Consider the following 21,618-nt stretch of genomic DNA (forward strand, 5'->3'; position numbering starts at 1 on the left):
AACATGATGAGGTATAAAACAGGTGCCCCAGAGAGGCTAAGGCTTTCAGTTAAGATGGGGATGAAATGTGAGAAATAGATCAAACACTTATGGACTGTTGGGAAATAAGTTAATGAAACACAGTCGTAAACATGCTGCTGACTCAACTTTTTTGAAAGGTGTTGCTGACCAAAGTACAGTAGATGAACCTGCATTTTTCCAAAAATCACCGATATGTCTTTGCACTATTAAGAATTAAATAAAGGCATAAAACCATTTGAAAATAACTGCATGCCCATTTTCATTTATACTTTAAGTAGCCAACTTGGAAGCCTGTTTGTAGAAAAAACAAAACAACCAGAAAACAGTAGCTGTCTTCTATGTAACTTACAGACAAGTCTGACAACAGAAGTGTAATATCACGGTCTAAAGCCTGGCAAGTCGGGCTTAGATGCCCATTTCTGTCAGTCTTTTTTTCCAGTCTACTAACACAACATGACAGTGAAATGAAAATCTAGGACTTTGTGTTGGATTTATATAACATTTTCCTGGTTGTTTTCATGATGTGAGGGAGAAGATGAGCAGTGGTACTGACAGTAAAAAGATTTTGGAGTGAAGGGAGAGCAGATAAAAAAAATCCTTTGGGAGGAAAGATTTAATTAATTTTGGATGGCTATTATGATCAAACTGACTTTGTAGGATGTAATTAAAAATACATAACAAAGAGAGACTGAATCAAAACGGTAAAGTGAAGGTGATGGCTCTGTTTGTGTTTATCACAATGCCCTGTCCCTTTCACATTAGATGTAGATACTAGACTCATATGAAAATATCGATTAAAGAGGTTATGATGTTTATAAAGCAGATTTACATATTTTATGGGCAAGTTATTTCGACCAAGAGCCAAACGCTTTGAGAAACACCACATTAAGAATAGAGCTTCACCAAAAAACATAAATAAAAAGCCTTCCCTGACACCTCAGTGCTAAAATAGGTGAATTTTACACTCCAGTGGAGAAGGATAATAGAAAGCTGCCGTTAACTTTGTATAACCATTTTATTACAGCCAGACTTCTGTCAGTGTCTCCTCCACATAGCTAATGCAGTATGACGCTGGCTCTGGAGTGAATATAATGCAGCCACAAGTTAATGCTTTATGCAGAGAGATGGACTTTTGACCAGGTGGGAAAGTGTCACAGAAAAACCAGCTTATGAAAGTCACAAAAGTGGAGAGCGGCCTCCAGGAACTAGACTGCACCATAATTTTCTTTTCAGGTGAGTGAGATTTGGTACACTTAAACATCAAAAGGTAATTATAGGTGTGACTCACAACCGTGCAGGCTCTACTATACAGGGAGTGCAGAATTATTAGGCAAATGAGTATTTTGTCCACATCATCCTCTTCATGCATGTTGTCTTACTCCAAGCTGTATAGGCTCGAAAGCCTACTACCAATTAAGCATATTAGGTGATGTGCATCTCTGTAATGAGAAGGGGTGTGGTCTAATGACATCAACACCCTATATCAGGTGTGCATAATTATTAGGCAACGTCCTTTCCTTTGGCAAAATGGGTCAAAAGAAGGACTTGACAGGCTCAGAAAAGTCAAAAATAGTGAGATATCTTGCAGAGGGATGCAGCAGTCTCAAAATTGCAAAGCTTCTGAAGCGTGATCATCGAACAATCAAGTGTTTCATTCAAAATAGTCAACAGGGTCGCAAGAAGCGTGTGGAAAAACCAAGGCGCCAAATAACTGCCCATGAACTGAGAAAAGTCAAGCGTGCAGCTGCCAAGATGCCACTTGCCACCAGTTTGGCCATATTTCAGAGCTGCAACATCACTGGAGTGCCCAAAAGCACAAGATGTGCAATACTCAGAGACATGGCCAAGGTAAGAAAGGCTGAAAGACGACCACCACTGAACAAGACACACAAGCTGAAACGTCAAGACTGGGCCAAGAAATATCTCAAGACTGGTTTTTCTAAGGTTTTATGGACTGATGAAATGAGAGTGAGTCTTGATGGGCCAGATGGATGGGCCCGTGGCTGGATTGGTAAAGGGCAGAGAGCTCCAGTCCGACTCAGACGCCAGCAAGGTGGAGGTGGAGTACTGGTTTGGGCTGGTATCATCAAAGATGAGCTTGTTGGGCCTTTTCGGGTTGAGGATGGAGTCAAGCTCAACTCCCAGTCCTACTGCCTGTCACAGGCTGGGTCTCCGACCCAGCACTCGGAGTTCTCTTTGTATTTTTCTCATTTTTTGATATGTTATTAGTTTTTGTGTTATTTCCTATTTTGCCTTTAGTTTGGGCAGTTATTGGTTATTGTTCTTGGGTTTTTTATGTTTGGGGTTTTGTATTCATTCATCACGTATTAGGTCTGTCTTATTGTGTTGTCATGTTTAGTTTTCAGTGTTTCCTGTTTTATTTTGACAGTGTCGTGTGTTCTTTGGTCATTGTATTTAGTTTCATTCTCTCTTGGTCCTGTCATTAGGGTTATGTTTGTCAGCTGTTTCCCCCCATGTGTCGCCATTTCCCCTGATCACCTCATGTCTGTATTTAAGCCTTTTGTTTTCTGCTTGCCTTTATCGGTTCGTCTGTTTATTTGACCTCAGTCTTAGTTACGGTTTTCGTCTGTTATGTATTATTAGTCTTAGTCATGGTCTTTGCTTGTTATTTTCCACCACAGTCATAGCTTAGGTTTTGGTCTCAGTACCGTTTAGTATTTTGTTTTTTAGTGTCTTGTCAGTTTACTTTGGTTTCCTGGTTTACTCCTGCCGTCATCTAATAAAGGATCACTTTTCTGTTCAAACTTACACTACTCGTCATCATCTGCTTTTGGGTCCTGTTTCCATTCACATCGGCGCACCCCGCCGTGACACTGCCAGTTTCTGGAAGACACCTTCTTCAAGCAGTGGTACAGGAAGAAGTCTGCATCATTCAAGAAAAACATGATTTTCATGCAGGACAATGCTCCATCACACGCGTCCAAGTACTCCACAGCGTGGCTGGTAAGAAAGGGTATAAAAGAAGAAAAACTAATGACATGGCCTCCTTGTTCACCTGATCTGAACCCCATTGAGAACCTGTGGTCCATCATCAAATGTGAGATTTACAAGGAGGGAAAACAGTACACTTCTCTGAACAGTGTCTGGGAGGCTGTGGTTGCTGCTGCACGCAATGTTGATGGTGAACAGATCAAAACACTGACAGAATCCAGGGATGGCAGGCTTTTGAGTGTCCTTGCAAAGAAAGGTGGCTATATTGGTCGCTGATTTGTTTTTGTTTTGTTTTTGAATGTCAGAAATGTATATTTGTGAATGTGGAGATGTTATATTGGTTTCACTGGTAAAAATAAATAATTGAAATGGGTATATATTTGTTTTTTGTTAAGTTGGCTAATAATTATGCACAGTAATAGTCACCTGCACACACAGATATCCCCCTAAAATAGCTAAAACTAAAAACAAACTAAAAACTACTTCCAAAAACGTTCAGCTTTGATATTAATGAGTTTTTTGGGTTCATTGAGAACATGGTTGTTGTTCAATAATAAAATTATTCCTCAAAAATACAACTTGCCTAACAATTCTGCACTCCCTGTAGATTGCTGAGAGAGTGGAGTCAGACTGAAGAAGCTGAAATTACATGTTTCTTTTGGACAGTTTTAAAGATTTGAAACAACGTGATGACTCTTGACGTTTGTAATGGCTTATTGATTGTTTATGACCCTCTATGATTTATAGTTTGGAGCGATAGAAGAATAATGTGGGGTAAAGAGGAAATAGGTGTGCTTTGTAAAGATGTAAAATGCTGCTTAATTATTTGTTCCAACAACTGTAATTCTTTTTTTTTTTTATGGCGAGCAAATACAAATGTGGTTGTGACTAAGCTTCAGGCAAACTTAAGCCTGTTTTAAATAAATGCAAATAAGTAGAAGGTCACACTGAATGAAATCATGGTAACAGTAATAAATAAATAGCATCCCTCCAATTAATCTGTCCAAGCCCGTTTATATGCAGTGTCCCGTATACCTGACATACTTCGGTACGTGATCCCACAGGGTATTACATGGCATTTCTGCGAGCTGAGGAATTTACATATTTTCAGAGGAGACCTGAATAATGTTTTAGCCGATTACCCTGCTGGAGCTTGTTTGCTGAACATCATAAAATCATGAAATGGATCCAGTATCCGTGTCTGTAATTTGGATGCTCTCGAGCAGCTTTAAGATGGAGGATTTCTGCTTCTGATGTGAGCGGCTCTGTTTTGCTTGTTATTGTTAGTTATGAGGTATGACCTGTGACAAGGCTACATATGGTGCGCATCAGAGTGTTATGGTTCACCGTAGCAGTAGATGAGATTGTGTGTGAGCTGCACAAAAATGTTCTCCACAGCAGGGTATCCTGGTAACAACAGCAGAGGGCAAAAAAATAATATAAACTAGCTTGGTGTTATTCAGAGAGTAGGCTTAAAACAGACAAAGTGCACATAAACGCACAGGTGCGCTCACCTGGACGTCTTCACAGAGCCATCTGTCACATGACTGCCCGTGCCAACATTGTTGACACAGCGGCTTTCTTGCCTTCGCTGTCTGGATCCTGCAGGCAAGATTGTCCAGTCTGGTTCACACACTAATGTATTATAGTTCATATAATACATATATATGTCATGTGATCAAAAGTGATCATTTTTCCAATAGAAATATTGGAAAAATGATCACTTTTGATGAAATTATTTAATTGAAAAGGACATACTGTTGAATTTCTGTAAAGCAGCAGTTGTATATAGTAATTTATTTTTAAACTCAGGACACAGAAAAGGTGTGCAAACATTGCAATCTCTCACTTTACTCCAGTACTGGGTACCTACCATTCTTCATGGAATAGATTCCATAAGGTGCTGGAAACATTCCTCACAGGTTTCGGTCCTCATTGACGTGATAACATCACACAGTTGCTGCAGATTTGAGGGCTGCACGTTTGTCAGTCTCCCGTTCCACAACATCTGAAAGGTGCTTTATCAGATTGGGATCTGAAGACTATGGAGGTCATTTGAGTACACTGCTATGTAGGGCTGCACGATTTTGCATAAAATGAGAATCACGATTTTTTGGCTTAGAATTGAGATCACGATTCTCTCACGATTTTCTTTTCCAGTATAAATATTTATTGCACTTATTAACTGCACATCAACTTCGTAACAGTTGAGACTGAACATAAAAACAATAAATAAACATAAAAACAACAAATGTCTCACGTTTTGTTGTTGCCGCAAAATGTTGTACTGCTTGAAATTCCGTCTCCACCGTTGCTCGACGCTGCGTGTATAGAGCAGGTAGTGCAACAATAGAAAAATAGTTGCGGGACGGCACTGTGTAGCCTCCGTAATTTCTTTGTGCCTGCGGGAGTTCGATGGGTATAGGGAAGCGCTGTATAAGGTTCACATTATTGATGTTTGGGTGGTTGACCGGGACAGATTTTCTCCTGTCACTTTCTTGTCATCCGTGACGTGCTCTCCGTTGTTTTTTTCCCTGCTAATTTTAGCAGCCAGCTTCTGTATCACGTGGTATAAGGCTCCGCCCTTGTCATTTGTTGAGCAGGAAGAGTGAGCGCTTGTTTTCATGCAGATTACGTCCCGGATCAAAATGCGGTACAGTCGTCGTCGTCTTTTTTTTTTTTTTTTTTTTTTTTTTTTAAATCGTTGTCATTTGGAAATGAGATCGCACATAAGTATGAATCGAGATCGCGATTTTCTAACGATTAATCATGCAGCCCTACTGCTATGTTCACTAAACTAACCTGAGATGATTTGAGCTTTGGCTCATCAGTCCAGACAACAGTGGTCCAGTCTCCTGTTGTCCATTTTTCCAGAGCCCGTGTGACTTGTAGCCTTGGTCTCCTGTTTTTAGGAAAAATTGAGTGGCAACTGTGTAAGTCTGCTGCTGCTGTAGCATTCAGCCATGCTCTTCTACATATGTTCTAACAATATACACTAACAAGTGTATATTTAACTTACTGTTGCCTTCTTATCAGCTTAAAGCACTCTGACCTCTGACCTCTGGCGCCAACAATTTCCAAAATACTCAAACCAGCCCACTTAGCACCAACACCCATGCCATGTTCAAAGTCACTTAAGTCACCTTTCTTCGCCATTGTGGTGCTCAGTTTGAGCTTCAGCAGATCATCTTGAGAGTTAGATTAATTTTATGCCATGTGGTTGGCTGAGTAAAGACTTGTTAACCAGCGGTTAAACAGGTGATTGGCTGTTGAACTGCTTAACAGATATTTATGGGAAATGTAGCCTTTAGCACAAACAAAAGGATGACTCTATAATGAGGCAGCCAGCTTTCATAGAAACTTTTCTCTTTCTTAAGCTGTCAGTGTCAGTGATGCTGTATTGTCTCATCAACGAGATAATAAACCCTAACACCAAGCTGAACATTGTTGCAACATTTTGGAGAGATGATTGATAATTAAAGGAACTGTTCAACCCCAAATCAAATATAAATGTTTTTGTCTTGCCTATTTTCAAGATATCTGCTATAGAAATGTCTGCCTTCCCTTGAATGTAGTGAAACAACATGCCATTCGCCTGGTACTCAAATTGCATATGAAAAACTGTTTCACAGAAGTCGGGACCACCTAGTTCCATTATCTGTAAGAGAAGGCAGACATTTCTACCAGAGGTGACTAAATATATGTTTAACTTTGGGTCAGACTGACCTTTTTAATGATAACTATGCCTTCTAAAATGTCCTGCAAACATAAAGACTGTGATTACTGTGACGCTATAGTGTAGAATTGCAGAACTGTGTGAAGGATTACTGACTCTGTGGTCACTTAGCGACACCAAGTGTTGGATGGCAGAATTACAAGCATTTGCCTGTTTATATGAACCAATCATAATACCAATACTTAAAATAAAAAAAACCCACAAAACTTTCTCTGCGTAACTTTAAACATTTGGAAGGTTTTGAACCAACACAAAGTTTTTGCCAGTCTGTGTAATGTTCTGTTACTTTATCAGTTCTTCTTCTGATCAATAAAACATCTTCTTACTTGCTTATTTGTAGTCATAGGTGAGGCGCAGACCAGTGCCACTGATTTACCGATTTACTAAACAACTCTTTTCATTTAGTATAGTATTTTGTCATTGTTCGACTGATTTTGATGCACTATTCCTTCCGCTTCCCGTGACGTTGTTGTTCATTTTTGATCGCGTCAAAGAATGAAAATGTGTCATCGCTTTCCTTTGATATTTAACCCCAGACGATTTTCTAAATTGACAGTGTTATTGGGACATTAGTGGGTGAGTGACACAAATGCGGCTGCTTTTTCGTAAACAGCTTTAAAAAGCCTTGCGGTGCAGCTTGGTGCAATTTCTATTTCTGTGTTGGTTCATTATCACTGACGAAAGATTCTATATTTATATATATTTATATGTATGAAAAAAAAATTGCCTGCAGAGAAAGACGGCGAAAGGAGGCCAGAGACAAAAGATGATAGTGGGATAAAAGGATGTGGGGGTGAGGGAGGAAGGGAGGTGGTAAGTGATGGTGGTGCCAGTAGTGGTGGTGGTGGTGGAGGGGGCTGTATGTACACGACCAGAGTTAGCATGAGACAGAGGAAAAACAGAGAGAGAGAGAGAAGGAAAGAGATGGGATTTTAGAGGATTTAGGTGGTGGTTTTGTATTAAAACCTGTTAGACACATCGTAACCAAGTACAGCGACGTTCAGGAATCAACTCAGATACAATTCGTTGGATGAAATCTACTTTTTTTAACACCTGGGATCTGAATCAGGACAGCCTTCGGTGAACTGGATACACAACTAACATCTCCCTTCTTTCCCTCTTCCTTCTCTTTTTTTTCTCTTCTTCCTCTCCAACTCCCTCCGAACATGTTCTTCTTCCAGCTCGTCATCATGTCCGGCACGGTCCTGTTGGCCTACTACATGGAGTGCACGGACCTGTTCAGCGTCCACGTGCAGGGTTTCTTCTGTAATGATGCTGACCTGATGAAGCCGTACCCTGGCACGGAGGAGTCCAGCTTCGTCCCTCCTCTCATCCTGTACTGTGTGGTGGCCGCTGCTCCGACGGCTATAGTAAGTAAACAGCAGTGTTTAAAACCAGGTCTTCTCTGTGGATTGCTCGAATTGTTTTACGATTTTCTCGTAAACAGCCGTCGTTAAATCCAGCTTGGGTTCATTTATTCAGGGTCTCCTCATCTTTGACTTTGCTTCGAATCCTTCGCATCCATTTATTTTGAGGAGTGAATAATTTAAAAATGCAATTATCATTACTCTGCTAGGTGTCCTAGTATATGCAGGCTAATTTAAAGTTGTAATTTTGCGTGACATGACCCAGTTTTGTGGCAGCATTTTTAAGTAAAACTGACTTGCAAATAATATACCTATCATTAGATATCATCCATTCAGCCTTCTGTCTGTACGCTACAGCAGCTGCATACCTATCTTTGGTAAAATATGGAAAAATATGCAAGAAAGATTTCACGGCAAGCAGTTTATGCCTGCAGGCCGTACTCTTTCAATATCTTTTTATGGGTCAGCTAATAATATGTATGTCCCTGATTTCCTGTCTGTAGAATCTCTTTGACTTGTTTATCATACTCTACAAAACATCCTGCTAAAGTGAAATGTGAGGCTGTGCTATACAGGGAGAAGTACATGTTGAAATACAACTTCATATCATATCTCATGGAAGGCAAGAATTACATTCACTGACATGACTTTTATTTGTTTGCAGACATTTTAACAAGGACATGTTATGCAAAATCCATTGCCTAGTAATGGCATTATTAGCATATTAGGCTAATTTGTCACAGGATGTAAAGCACACACGTGTAATCAATACCATGAGTCATATTTGGCCATATCTGTTGAGGGTGGCACAGTCCTGATGCACCAAAGCCATGTGTTACTACTCTGGTGTTTAAAAAATTCCAGCTGCAAAGATAAGAAATCATTCTCTGAAAACAGTCATTTCCAAGCTGACTTGTACGCTCATACCGTGCATGCACTGCTGATTTAAATGCCTCAAACAGGAGTTGCGAGTTTCAGCCACCAGGTGTCAGTTTTGCTCCATGCTTATTAATTTCAGCCCGTTCACAACAGGCACCATCTGTCTCTGAGCCCTTTGGTCAGCTCATTATTAAACCCATGTCAAATATTTTATGAACACTTCCTGAAGCGTGTTTGCATTTGCTTGTTTGATATTAAAATGTATTTTTTCTCTCCAATGGGCCATATGTGAAGGAAAAAAAAAGTTAGTCTGAGAATACAGAGAACGTTTGGTTTTTGAGTAGCTGCTGTCTGAAGGTCAAATGGCCACGTATATATGTATTTGAAGATGTACTATGGATACACTGATAGCAGCTATTTTACCAGCATTTGTTTGTTGTCAAAATCAAAATATCTCACCAGTGCTGGAGATTGTACAGAACTGAGATTAGGATCAGTGGGTTTGACTGGTTGATGTGCTGCTGTGATTCTGAAGTGTAGTGTAATCACTTATTCTTTCTGTAGGACAATTAATTTTCATTTATCTTTTTTTTTTTTTTGTGCCCTGGTTTTCTTGTTCAAAAAGACAGACTTGTTGTAAAGACCATAAACAAGATCGTGGATCATCAGCTTTAATGTCCAATCAGCATCAACTTCCCAGCTTTTTTGCACTTACTTGGTATTATTTTATCTACTGTTCTAATCGAGTTATTGAGTGGTTGAAAAGCTGGCTCACATGCTACATGTTCCATTGATTGTAATCTAAATTTTGCTCCCTAAATGAATATAGAAAACCCTTTTCAGTAGTGTCACATGTCCATTTCCCTCATAACCTTGTTTTTATTTTAACAGGCATCTAATCATGGATGTGATTGTTACACCAGTCGGTTAACACATGCACTACCACCCATTTATTTATGATCAGCTGCCTCCTTTGGTCCCTTGTTTTTATGCGCTTCTACTTTAGGTGTTTGCATAGAGGCTTTGAACACCGACTGTTGTCACAAGCGTGTTTCCTGAAGTAAAATCTGAATTATTGTCACTTTTATTGAGGAAATAAAAGACATCCCATAGCTTGCATTTACCTCCATGTAGGTGTTTGGTCTCTTGATGTGTCAGCAGAACGGAGAGAAACACACCTCTCTGCATTCACACACATATGTGCACATGCAGATTTGACATGCTTTATACAATAACACAAGCTGGTTTAAAATCTGGAAGGGTGCTCTGATTGGCCAGGAAATGTGACAGATGTTATTATTTACACTTCATGGGGTAAGAGTGCATCTGTGTGCAATTTTGACTCACCTTTCTGCAGTGATTACTTCAGTAAGTGGGTGTGCTCACTGACCACTTCATTAGGTACACCTTACTAGTACTGGGTTGGACCTTCTTTTTCCTTTAGGGCTCCCTTAGTTCTTCATGGGATCAATTCAATAGAGTGCTGGAAACACTCACCTGGGATTTTGGTCCATATTGACATGATAGCAGCAGCTGGTTGAAGATTCTCAAGAATCTCAAGTTCCATCACATCCAAAAGGTGCTCTATTGGATTGAGATCGTGTGATAATGGAGCCTTTTTGAGTATAATGAACTCATTGTTGTCTTTAAGAAACCAGTTTGGAATGATCTGGGCTTTGTGAAATGACACAATAACTTGCTGGAAGCAGCCATCAGAAGATGGGTACAGTGTGGTCGTAAAGGGTTAGACATGGTCAGAAATAATATTGAGGTAGCCTATATCATTTAAAGAATGCTCAAAGTGTGCCTAGAAAATATCCCCAAACAATTATTAAGGCCACCAGCAGCCTGAACATTTGGTACAAGGCAGGATACATCCATGTGTTCATGTTGTTTATGCCACATTCAGACCCAACCATCTGAATGTTGCAGCAGAAAGCGAGACTCGTCAAACCATGCAAGGTTTTTTTAACCTTTTATTTTACTGTATTGTACTGTAGCTTCAGCTCTCTGTTCTTAGCTGACAGAAATGACACTCATGCTGGTCTTATGCTGCTGTGGCACAACTGCTTCAAGGTTCTGCGTTTTGTCTGTTTAGAGATGTTCTTTTGCATACATGAATTGTAAAAAGTGCATACTTAAGTTACAATTGCCTCAAGTATGATAGCAGTCTGGTCATTCCCCTTTGGCTTCTGACATCACTGAGGCATTTCCTCCCAGAGAGCTGCCACTCACTGGATATTTTTGTTGTTTGGACCATTCTCTGTAGACACTAGAGATGGCTTGGTGAGGAAATCCCAGTAGATTGGCTGGTCCAAGTACTTCAGAAACCGCTTACAACCAACAACCATGTTCAAAGTCACTTAAATGACCTTTCTTCCCCATTCTGTTGCAAGTCATCTCGACTATGTCTGCATGCCCAAATGCTTTGGCTGCTGTCATGTGATTGGTTAATTAGAATCTTCGATAAGGAGCCATTGAAGAGGTGTACCTTATGAATAGGTCAGTGAGTGCATGTGTGTATACTTGGTCATGGTATGCAGTCAGTAGATAAGTATAATTATTTATTTTGTTGTTATCCTTCGTTTATAAACACCACTCTGTCACTGGAACATTTGTTAGTGGATGATTTTCGCATCATACCTGCAGATTAAATCTTTCTTCCTTTCTCCAAGTGTCACTTATTCATTCAACCTTTATCTTGACTTGTAAATTGCACTGAACCCACTTGCAAGCGTTATTTACTATATACAGTAGCTGACTAAAAGGCCAGCAGTTGTTTAACGCATTGTTTGCGTAATTTAATACTCAGTCTTAGTCCCATCCCCTCCTCAGAGAGTGCCGTGTCAGCTGTTAAAGCTTTTTTGTAATCCTGCCACTTCTTTCCACTGTTTTTTTTTTTTATTCTGCCCCCTTTTTTGTGACTTTCTCTTTGGAATATGCTCTATATGGCCTTTCTTTTACAAATTGCCTTTAGCCATTGGTACGCCATCCCATACCTTATAATTGTGCCCTTTGAGTGTGCTTTGTCAGGTGCTTGACACTGTGTGTCATTCCATCTCCATGTGTCATAAAACAGAGGGGCATTCAGTCAGAATTAATGATGGCAGGGCTGGGACGTGGGCCAATTAGTACAGAGTCAGTAAATTATGCAGTTTTCCACATGGCCGGACCAATGGGATGCTGTGAAGGTTAGATGGGCTGTGTTCATGCAACAGCCTATAAACCCGTTCAACCATGGCATAAGGCAAAATAGAGCCCGTTTTATCATTTTCAGTGCCAAGATGATAAAATATTGCTTTTGCCAGGTGTACATCCCACAGAAACAAAAGATAATGTTTCCCAAAATGGGCAACATCTGTGCATTTTATCACACACCATTTTAGCTCCTTGTGGCTTATTCCACTTCCTGAATTGTGTGTCTTGGTAGCAATACTGAAAATGATGGGCTCATTAAGAAGAGATTTAAAGCTTAAAGCAGCATTGATTGTTGTTGTTTTTTTTGTTCTGTTTTTCCCTTTTTCCCCTCTTGGCAGAGTAGCAAGACTTAAGCTCGACATCTTTACATATTATCACCCTCTGAAATGAATATGCAAACTGTATCCTATTCACACATCCTCAAAGACACAAAGCAGTATCAGCGTTCATTTGGTGTTTCAGGAGTCATATTCTGTTTTAGTTTTGTTTATTTTCTGCATTGAATCATGAGAGAAGTATTTGTTTCATTAGCTGCTAATTGGTCTAACAGCTCCTCAAAGCTCCTGTAAACAAAGCTGATGAGCTTAAAGACGTGAGTATCTTCTAAAGAGTTGAAGGGAAGTGCACAGTTGGGAAAAGTTATGTCACTGTATCGTTACACAGTTAAGTCAAAACAAGCTCTATTTTGACTTAACAAAGTGTTTATTTTACACTTTGTTCCATTATTACACAAAACTGTGTGTCTGGTTTTTTTTTTTGGTTTTTTTTTCTTTCTTTTTCTGCAACCAAACCCGGCAAACTCAGGCCCCTGGAGGTTCTGATCAGTATTCGATATTATGGCATTGCCATATTGCCAAGCATCCACCAGCATTGGTTTAAAATGATGCATTTTGATTCAATTGCATTAATATCTAAGATCTTTAGATTCACAAAAATTAAATCGTATTTTATGATGCTGCCATGTTCCTCCTACTGACAGGCTAAAATGACCCATTTTTAGCATTTAAATACCAATCATCACCCTGATATTTGTATTTTTTTTTTATTTTCTCAATGTTATTTGGTCATCAGTTTGCCAACAATATGAACAGGCCAAATAATACTTTATACAGTTAACAGTCTTTATTGTTCCAGTAGTTGCTAATGAACAATCTCATTAGTTATAGCCGTTGCCCCGTTTTCATTTTCTGTCCTTATTAACTAAAGGAACATGTTTTTCATGTTTCTACCATCGACTCATTGGTTTCAGTTGTAATAAAATTGCTCTTTAATGCATAACCCAAAGACATTTCTATTTCTCAGTAAATACTACACTCGTAGTTTTTTTTCTCCTTATGAAAAATGTTGTAATTTAGGTTCAGAGAAAGGCTAGTACTCACATTATAATGTGGAAGCTGGAAAAGGAAAAACTAAGATGCAGCTGCATAAAGAAGGATGGTCCTAACACTAAACTTTTAGGAGTGTCATTTATTATGTGTCCCTTTTTTTTCAAACATTTGAGCAGCTTGATATAATTTTTAATGTCACAGATATTTCAGAGACTTCAGATTTTACAAGTTTTGATGTCTCAAAGCTATTGGGATACACAAACTGGAAGTCTGTTCTTTTCTCTCATGTCAGGTCACTTACTGAAAAAAAAAGCCCCCTCAGAAAGGTTTGCATGTTCTTTTTAATGTCTCTTGTTTAACCTTTTCATTTTCTGCTCCAACATCATTGTGTCAGTTGAATGCCAAGTTGTTTCTCAGTTTTCTGGCATGTTACATAGAGATGGCTATTTTCAGTCAGTTTTTACTGACATTTGTATAAAGGAAAGTGGGGGGTTGCATGAGTTGAAATAACACAATCAGTCAGTAGTACCTAACCTTTTCAGCGATGAAACAGACTCTAGTGAGACAAATGCTTCAAGGCAAGTGCTAGCTGCTAGAAAATGTAAATGCCATCATTTAGAAAAAAACAAAACAGAAACAAAATAAAATTAACTAATCATTTAAAAAACCTGCATGGAAACACACTGATCCTATACTAGTTAAAAAAAGTTATTTGAACCAGTGTTCACCTGTGTGGCAATAGTTAAAGTCACTGTAATAAGTGTAAGTTAATAGGTTATGAGGTCCTTAGAAATCCTTATAAAATACACATAAATGATCTGTTAATAAAACTTTTGTCAGTAATATTTAATTTATCAATTTATCAAATGTCTAATACAGTTCACTGATAGTAGGACCAATAGTCTGTAATAAATACAGGGGTTCACACCTGCCTGGCCCTACATGAAAAAATAATTGCACACCTAAACACAATAAGTGGATGCCAACCTTGGCAGAAAGAACTGTAATCAAGCGTTTGTGATAACTGGCAATAAGTCTTGATTTGTTTTGCAGAATTCTTTTCATTAAGCCTCATTGGATGGTTTTTGATCATAAAACACTTTGGGAACACCACACTGCACGTAAAACTGTATTATTGGAAAATTGTACATAAACTCATAAATCTCACCAGTGTTATATGGTTCAGCTCATTATAAATACTTTGTTTTATTTAATCTCCAGCAATTCGTCATGTACCTCATTTTAGATATGTGGACTTCACAGTGTCATATATCTCTAAAAAGTTACTTACAGTAATAACATTTTCAGCTGAATTAAACAAAACTATGCGACGCGTTAACATTTAGTATCTACAGAGGGTTATAAAAACATTAATGAGAAATTAAAGTGGTCTAGTCTAAAAACAGCTGTTGGCCAAGGTGGTTTATAAGAGGAAATGTATCTGTTATGATAATAAGAGAAGTGTGCTTTTTTGCTAATGCAAGCTCTGTTTCCACACAAAGCACATGCTAACAAATCTCACAGCGGTGAAAGCAGGGCCATCAGTCGCACGACTGATGTATTCTGTCAAATCAGAGCGTTGCCTACAACCTGAAAAAAGCTACTGGCCTATAATCTCAAGTCTTTGTTAATGGGACACTAATGCTTTCAAAATACTTGCTCCTTACAGATTACGTGCTCCGTAGACAAGCACAGTTAAGGCTGTTTACGAAGACCCAACTACAGCCACCCAGTTCATTTAAAGGATGGGTGCAAGCAGACAGGAACTTGATGGGACACCAGCAGTGTTGGTCAAGTTACTTGAAAAAAGTAATCAGTAACTAATTACTGAATACTTCCCCAAAAAAGTAATCCCGTTACTTTACTGATTACTTATTTTCCAAAGTAATTAATTACTTAGTTACTTAGTTACTTTTTAAAAACACGATTTACAACCTGAATAGGTGATAAAGCGATAGATCTTTCAGCCCAATTCTACTTTTTCTGCATAATCCATCATACAAAATGTAATCAAATGGAAAAGTCTCTTTTTTTAACTTGTTTTATCAGTTTTAATTTTTTAACTTTATGCATCAAGTAAAAATGTAATTATATGCAACATTCTCTGAGTTGAATAAATTAGTTTAACATTTAAACCTATTTTCTGCACATTCCAGCACATAAAATAAAATATTTTTTGTGTTTACACTCACTCTTTCAAATAGATGCAAGTAAAACACAGCAGAAAATAAATAAAGTCAAAGACTCAGCGGTCCTGTTGCTCTATTTTCACCTGTAAAGCAGGACTACGGTAGGCAGAGGTTTACCCTGGTGCAGGTGTGCCGCGGTCAGTTGAAGAATCCGCGAGTTTCTCTGTGAATTTCCCATTACGTCGTAGCGCACTCCGTGCTTGCTCAGAAGTTTAGGGGGTTTTTTTTCGCTGTAAAAAGAAGTTTTCTTCCCACGCACAACGGACACTAATGTTTTTGTCACTTTTTATGGAATCAAACTCAAAGTAAGGTCAGTACTTCCACGCTTTAAACGCTGCACGCTCATACTCTCTCCCGCACTCGATATGTGATCCATTGTTGATCTGCACACAGCTGTTGTCACTAACGGCACACTCGCTTACGTCACTGTCCTCGCAAAAAATCACGGTTTTAGTAACGCAGTAATGCAGCGTTCCTACGGGAAACTAACGGTAATCTAATTACTGTTTTTGCGATAGTAATCCCTTACTTTACTCGTTACTTGAAAAAAGTAATCGGATTACAGTAACGTGTAACGCGTTACTGCCCATCTCTGGACACCAGTGCCTCTAACATTAACATCAACATATACAAAGAGACACTCAGGTGTACAGGAAACTTGGTGCTCAGGATGAACATGTAACTAGAACCTACCTAGAAACAGTGAACGAACAGCAATGCTGCATCACCCTAAAATGCTGTATTTGCCTTTGAAAACAAGGAGAATTCAAAAGTTCCCGATATGACCTATGTTGCACTATGAGGGCAGCCAAGCGGAATTAGAGAGACAAGGTACAGACACGGCTCAGCAGTAACAACTCTGAGAGCATGTGGAAGGAGCACTTTACACTTTGTAGGTAAGCCCAGGTGCACAGCCAATGTCACCGTCTTGCTCCACGATGAGGTACATAAGTTTTCTGCCCATTTTGAGAGTCAGAACGCCACTCTCCCTAAGAGGCCTTCCAAAAACGTTAAGGCTGGCACTCTGATCATTAAAGAGGATGACGCACAAAGTTTTTTCCAGCATGTCAACACCTGTAAAGCAGCCAGACCCAGCAGTATCCCCATCAGAGGATGTAGCTCACAGGAGTCTTTTCTTTCTCTCCCTGCCTGTTGTCCCCTCCTGTTTTAAATCATCAGTCATTGTGTGTGTTCCAAGAAAGAGTAAGGTAATATGCTTAAATGACTGCCACCCTGTTCTCCATCTATCATAGGAAAATCAATTTGAGATGCAGATGAAGTATTTTATTCCTGACATTTTGTCACCCAATCTGGACCTGATACATTTGCCAAGAGGTATAGCTTCACTGATGATGCTTCACCCACAACACGTCATAACACTCTCAGTGATGTGCCAATAAATCGTATATATTTGAGCACAGCATGCATTACCATAATTCCCTAAAGAATCAACACTTAAAGGCCTTGGACTTAACCTCTGCAGGAGGATTGTGAACTTGCTCTCAAGCCAACACAAAGTGGTGAGGATTGCCCCTGTGACTATGTCCTGATCTTCCTCCTATCCTCCCAATATTCACATTATCACACAGATCCAGATTAGAAGTTACGATTGCAGATGACACATCAGTGATTGGCTTAATTATCAGCAGCTTCTCAAGCTAAATGTCAAAACAAAGGACTTTAAGAAGAAAGAACATTATCAGCTGCATGTATGTCCTTTGAAGCTTATATACCCATTGACATCACATGGGACCTACTTGCTAAAGGAAAAATACCCATAAAACATAAAATCCTGTAATGTGATTGTAATTTAATTGCTATACCGGTAATTATCTGTGTTTGTTCTGACTGTAATTTCTTTTTGACTGGGGACAAACACATTGACTTTACCTTTAAAACTGCTTTTTTTTTTTCTTTTTGAGTCTCAGACAGGTCAAAGAAATTGGTCTGCACCTTTTTTTTGTTATAAATCTTCTGTCTGGGTCTGGAGAAGGTGGTGGTAGTAACCCAGCAGATTAGTCACTTTAAGCTTTCATCAGGTCATTCTGTCTTTTGCTGCTACATAATGACATGAGGCATTTCACCTTGTTGGCTGATGGATCATTTCTTTCACTTGGCCATTACAGTTTGACTCTCTCATATGCACACACACACTCACATGCATACTGCTCAAAAAATTAAAGGAACACTTGGGTCAATGTCACTACTGGTAGCATGTGGTAGAGGTTGTCTAGAGACAGTACAGAGGTTGCACAGGTTGTCCAACTCCTCTAGGATGGCACATCAATACAAGCCATTACAAGGTTTACTGTGTCTCTCAACACTCTCAAGAGCATAGAGGAGATTCCAGGAGACGGGCAGTTACTCTAGGAAACCTAGAGCCTTAGAAGGTGCTTAACTCCTGGGCAGGACTGGTATCTACTCCCTTGTGCAATGAGGAACAGGATAAAGATGCCAGCTACAAAATGAAATCCAGCAGTCCACTGGTGTGAAAATCTCTGGCCAAACAATCAGAAACAGACTTCACAAGGGTGACTTGAGGGCATAATATCCTTAAGTTGGCCCTGTGCTCACTGCCCAGCACTGTGGAGTCCAATTGGCATTTGCCATAGAATACCAGGTCAACCACCGATGCCCTGTGCTTTCCACAGATGAGAACAGGGGCGACATTATGAAGGCAGTTCCATACCACTGACTGGCCGTCATGCTCGCCTGACCTAAATCCAGCAGAACACCTCGGGGACGTTATGTTTCAGAACATCCCAGTGCTGCCACGTTGCACCTTAGACTCTCCAGGAGCTCAGTCCAGGAGCCCGGTCCAGATCTTGGAGGAGATCCACAAGGACATCATCCATTGTCTCATTGGGAGCATGCCCCAATTAATCAGTTAGCATTGCATTAAAAAGTGCATTAAAAATATATTTAGAAATTTTTTGTAAAACATTGCAATAACAGAATATAAAATAGTATAAAAACATGTAGGCCTAATTGAATTTAACAATGTATTAATAATACATTGCATCCTTATAATAAGAACCTTATTAAAAAGCATTGCTGCTTTTATTGCTACTTTCCAATTGTAGCATAGGTTTTGGCTCTATTTTTGTTGACTATATATACAAACTTCAGTCATAAATTTTAAACATTGGTTGACTTTTAATTTGTATTATTGGTACTTTAAAAAAGGAGGCTCTTTAAAAATAAATTCAAATTAAGCCAGTTAGGCTTAATAATTAATTATGCCAGCTACCTTTTATTTAATGCAAAATGTATTTTGGTTCACTGCAACTGCTGCTAGTCTGACTGTTACAAGTTGTCTTCCTTTTACAGTTTTTAAAGCTTGCAAAAGCTTGTTTTGGTCACTCTGTCTGCAAAGATAGACATTTTTGGATCATTAGACATCAGGAGATTGACTTTTCTGCCATGATGCATTTGATCCTTGTTTCGCTATGCACTATGCCTCCCATCCTGTGACACAAATGGTTATTTGAAAATATGAATCCACCTTTAGTCATGCTGGCAGTTGCAGACAGGACTGAATCAAGTGCATAGATTTAGAAGGTTCATACTGATTTTTATGTGAGTGCTTTCAGTGCTCATTTATTCCTTTTAAAAAAATTTTTACTTTGCATTTCCTGACATCAAAACACGAGCTGCTCTCGCTGCTAACTGCCACACAGAAAGAGATGGACTGGAGTTGCGTTTACAAGAACATGATGATGAGAAAGCATTCATGAGGGATGGAGGAAAATTCACCTGTCCTAAGGCCCCAAACAAACACACATCAAAGGCCAAAACCACATGGGTGCACACATATGCACTAAGTGTATGCACACACTGTCTCTGATAAACACACACATTTATTTGAAGCAGTCTTTATCACCCAAGGCGACTGGCAACAAGATCCATTTTGTGTGTCCAGCAGCAGTTTTTCCATTAGACCTGATGAAATGTCCAAACTATAATGGACCTGAAGAAAGGCTGCATTAAGGTACAGTGGTTTATGTACACAGGCCAGACTGGATAAAAATGTTTCTCTGCTCCATAACAGGATGCCAAAAGTTAATGTTTCCCCATTTCCTTCTGTGTGTTCGCTGGGTGTGAGTTTTGTTAAAACGTTAAGTGCGGGTTCTGGAGGGTTCTACTTTTTTGATAGTCAGACATTTAATTTCCTGCATTTTAATGCGTCAGTTTTCTGCATTTATTTATAGAGTAAAGGTATTTATTTATGGGTTAAAACACAAATTTTAAGCCCCAGTATAACAGAATATTATGCAGTACAACTTTCAGGCAATCTGTATTGCTTTCAAATATTTATTCTTGTGTAAACAAACCTTTCTCATTTAATATTATCCCTGCTGAGCCAATACAACACATACAGGCATGGTGCACTGCTCTGCTGTATTTTGTGTCTTTTGTTTTGGAAAATGATTCATGTTTGCACATGGCACCCTGTGATGCGTGTTCTATTAAAAAAAAGTTGCACTGGGTTTTTAATAGCTCATATTCATATACTTTATTAAAAAAAAGTTTTTTAAAAAGTAAACGTAATCTAGACTTCCTTGGTTCTCAAATCTTTTTGGGAGGGAAAAATTCCTCCTCTTGCCTTCTGGCTTCTCCATGATTATTAACCTGGCAGCATGTGCACAGCACCAGAGGTGAGGAGTAGATGCTGCATGTTGCTGACTGAGATCACAACACTGTGTTTCTGTGTGTCTGTCTGTGGTTTAATTGTGTTTGCCACAGCATTTGTATTTTTTATTTATTTTTCTAAAATATTAATATTTTTGGAGTGAAAATAGACTGTGCAGAGAAGAAAACATCCAACCCTGTCGGGCAGATATTTCATGTAACATTTTAGCAGGTTTTTCAGAATAAAAGTTTATTTATTTAGGTTGACAAATACAAGTTTAAATATTTAAGGAGGAGACGTCACGTCTGCCCTCTTTGAAATCTCTGCCTTTGTTCTGTGCGCTCCTTTTTGCTTCTTCTGTGTGCATATTCACCTATTCATATTCTCTTTTATTTTTTGTGCCTGTGTGTGTTTGTGTATGTAGATTTTTATCGGAGAGGTGTCCATGTACATGATGAAATCAACGAGGGAAGCTCTGTTGGCCCAGGAGAAAACAATAGTGACAGGAGACTGTTGTTACCTCAACCCCCTCATCCGCCGCATCATACGCTTCATAGGTAAGAACCTTGTATTGCAATGTACTCTAAACTGCCCTAAGGTCACTTGTGCTAATGGTACCAGACAGTGACTGAAAACTCTGAATACACATGAAAAGTACTTTGGGCTTCAGCATGTGTAAGGTCCCACCAGTATTTGCCTGGCGCATCACCTCAGTGCAGCTGCGATGAACTGAAAGACCGGAAAATTATGGATCACTGATCTGATTGAAATAATTTCATTCAGTTCTCCACAAAGACTGTGTGTAGAATAAGGGATCAGATTAGTATTCAAAAGCGCATTAGCATGCAATTCTGTGATCCATCACAATAAGACGCTGCTTGTGACTTCAGCCTTGTTTTGTTTAATTTAATACAAAACTATATGAGCAATGTTTATTAATGTCATAGCTCAATAAAAGTTGCATCTGCAACATCAGCCAAGCCTTAACCACGACACAGCATGCTGTACATTCACAACTAAACTCAATGTCGGTGCTGTCAGTCACCTGTGAGGGGAGCTCCAATGCAGACAGCCATGGATTTAGCAACCCTGATGATTTACACCTTACACCTTGAAAAAACAAACTTTTTTAACAGTTCTGATTTATCCGGTACTTCGGTAAAGAAAGGGGCTCTCAACAAACATGGCCATCAAGGAGCAAAACAACTGTGACATGTGTGTCTGGTACTGACTTTGTTGCTGTAATGTTGTCGAGTCACAGTGATGTAGTGTGTTGAACAGCTGTAGATAAAATGGAAAAACTTTTTTTAAAAAT

General features: G+C 39.1%; 1 protein-coding gene across 4 annotated transcripts in view; it reads left to right on the forward strand.

Moving 5' to 3' along the window:
* The window catches only part of plppr1 (phospholipid phosphatase related 1), a 68,120-nt gene that overhangs the window by 32,826 nt on the left and 13,676 nt on the right, over positions 1-21,618 (forward strand). For all 4 annotated transcript variants that reach the window (XM_080304408.1, XM_026174208.2, XM_026174207.2 and 1 more), the window contains exons 3-4: positions 7,891-8,079; positions 20,728-20,860. In XM_080304408.1, the coding sequence (XP_080160534.1) occupies positions 7,891-8,079; positions 20,728-20,860 (322 nt within the window). The remainder of the gene's footprint in view (positions 1-7,890; positions 8,080-20,727; positions 20,861-21,618) is intronic.

This window comes from Astatotilapia calliptera, chromosome 7, assembly GCF_964374335.1.
Source record: "Astatotilapia calliptera chromosome 7, fAstCal68.1, whole genome shotgun sequence".
Classification (NCBI taxonomy): Eukaryota; Metazoa; Chordata; class Actinopteri; order Cichliformes; family Cichlidae; genus Astatotilapia; species Astatotilapia calliptera.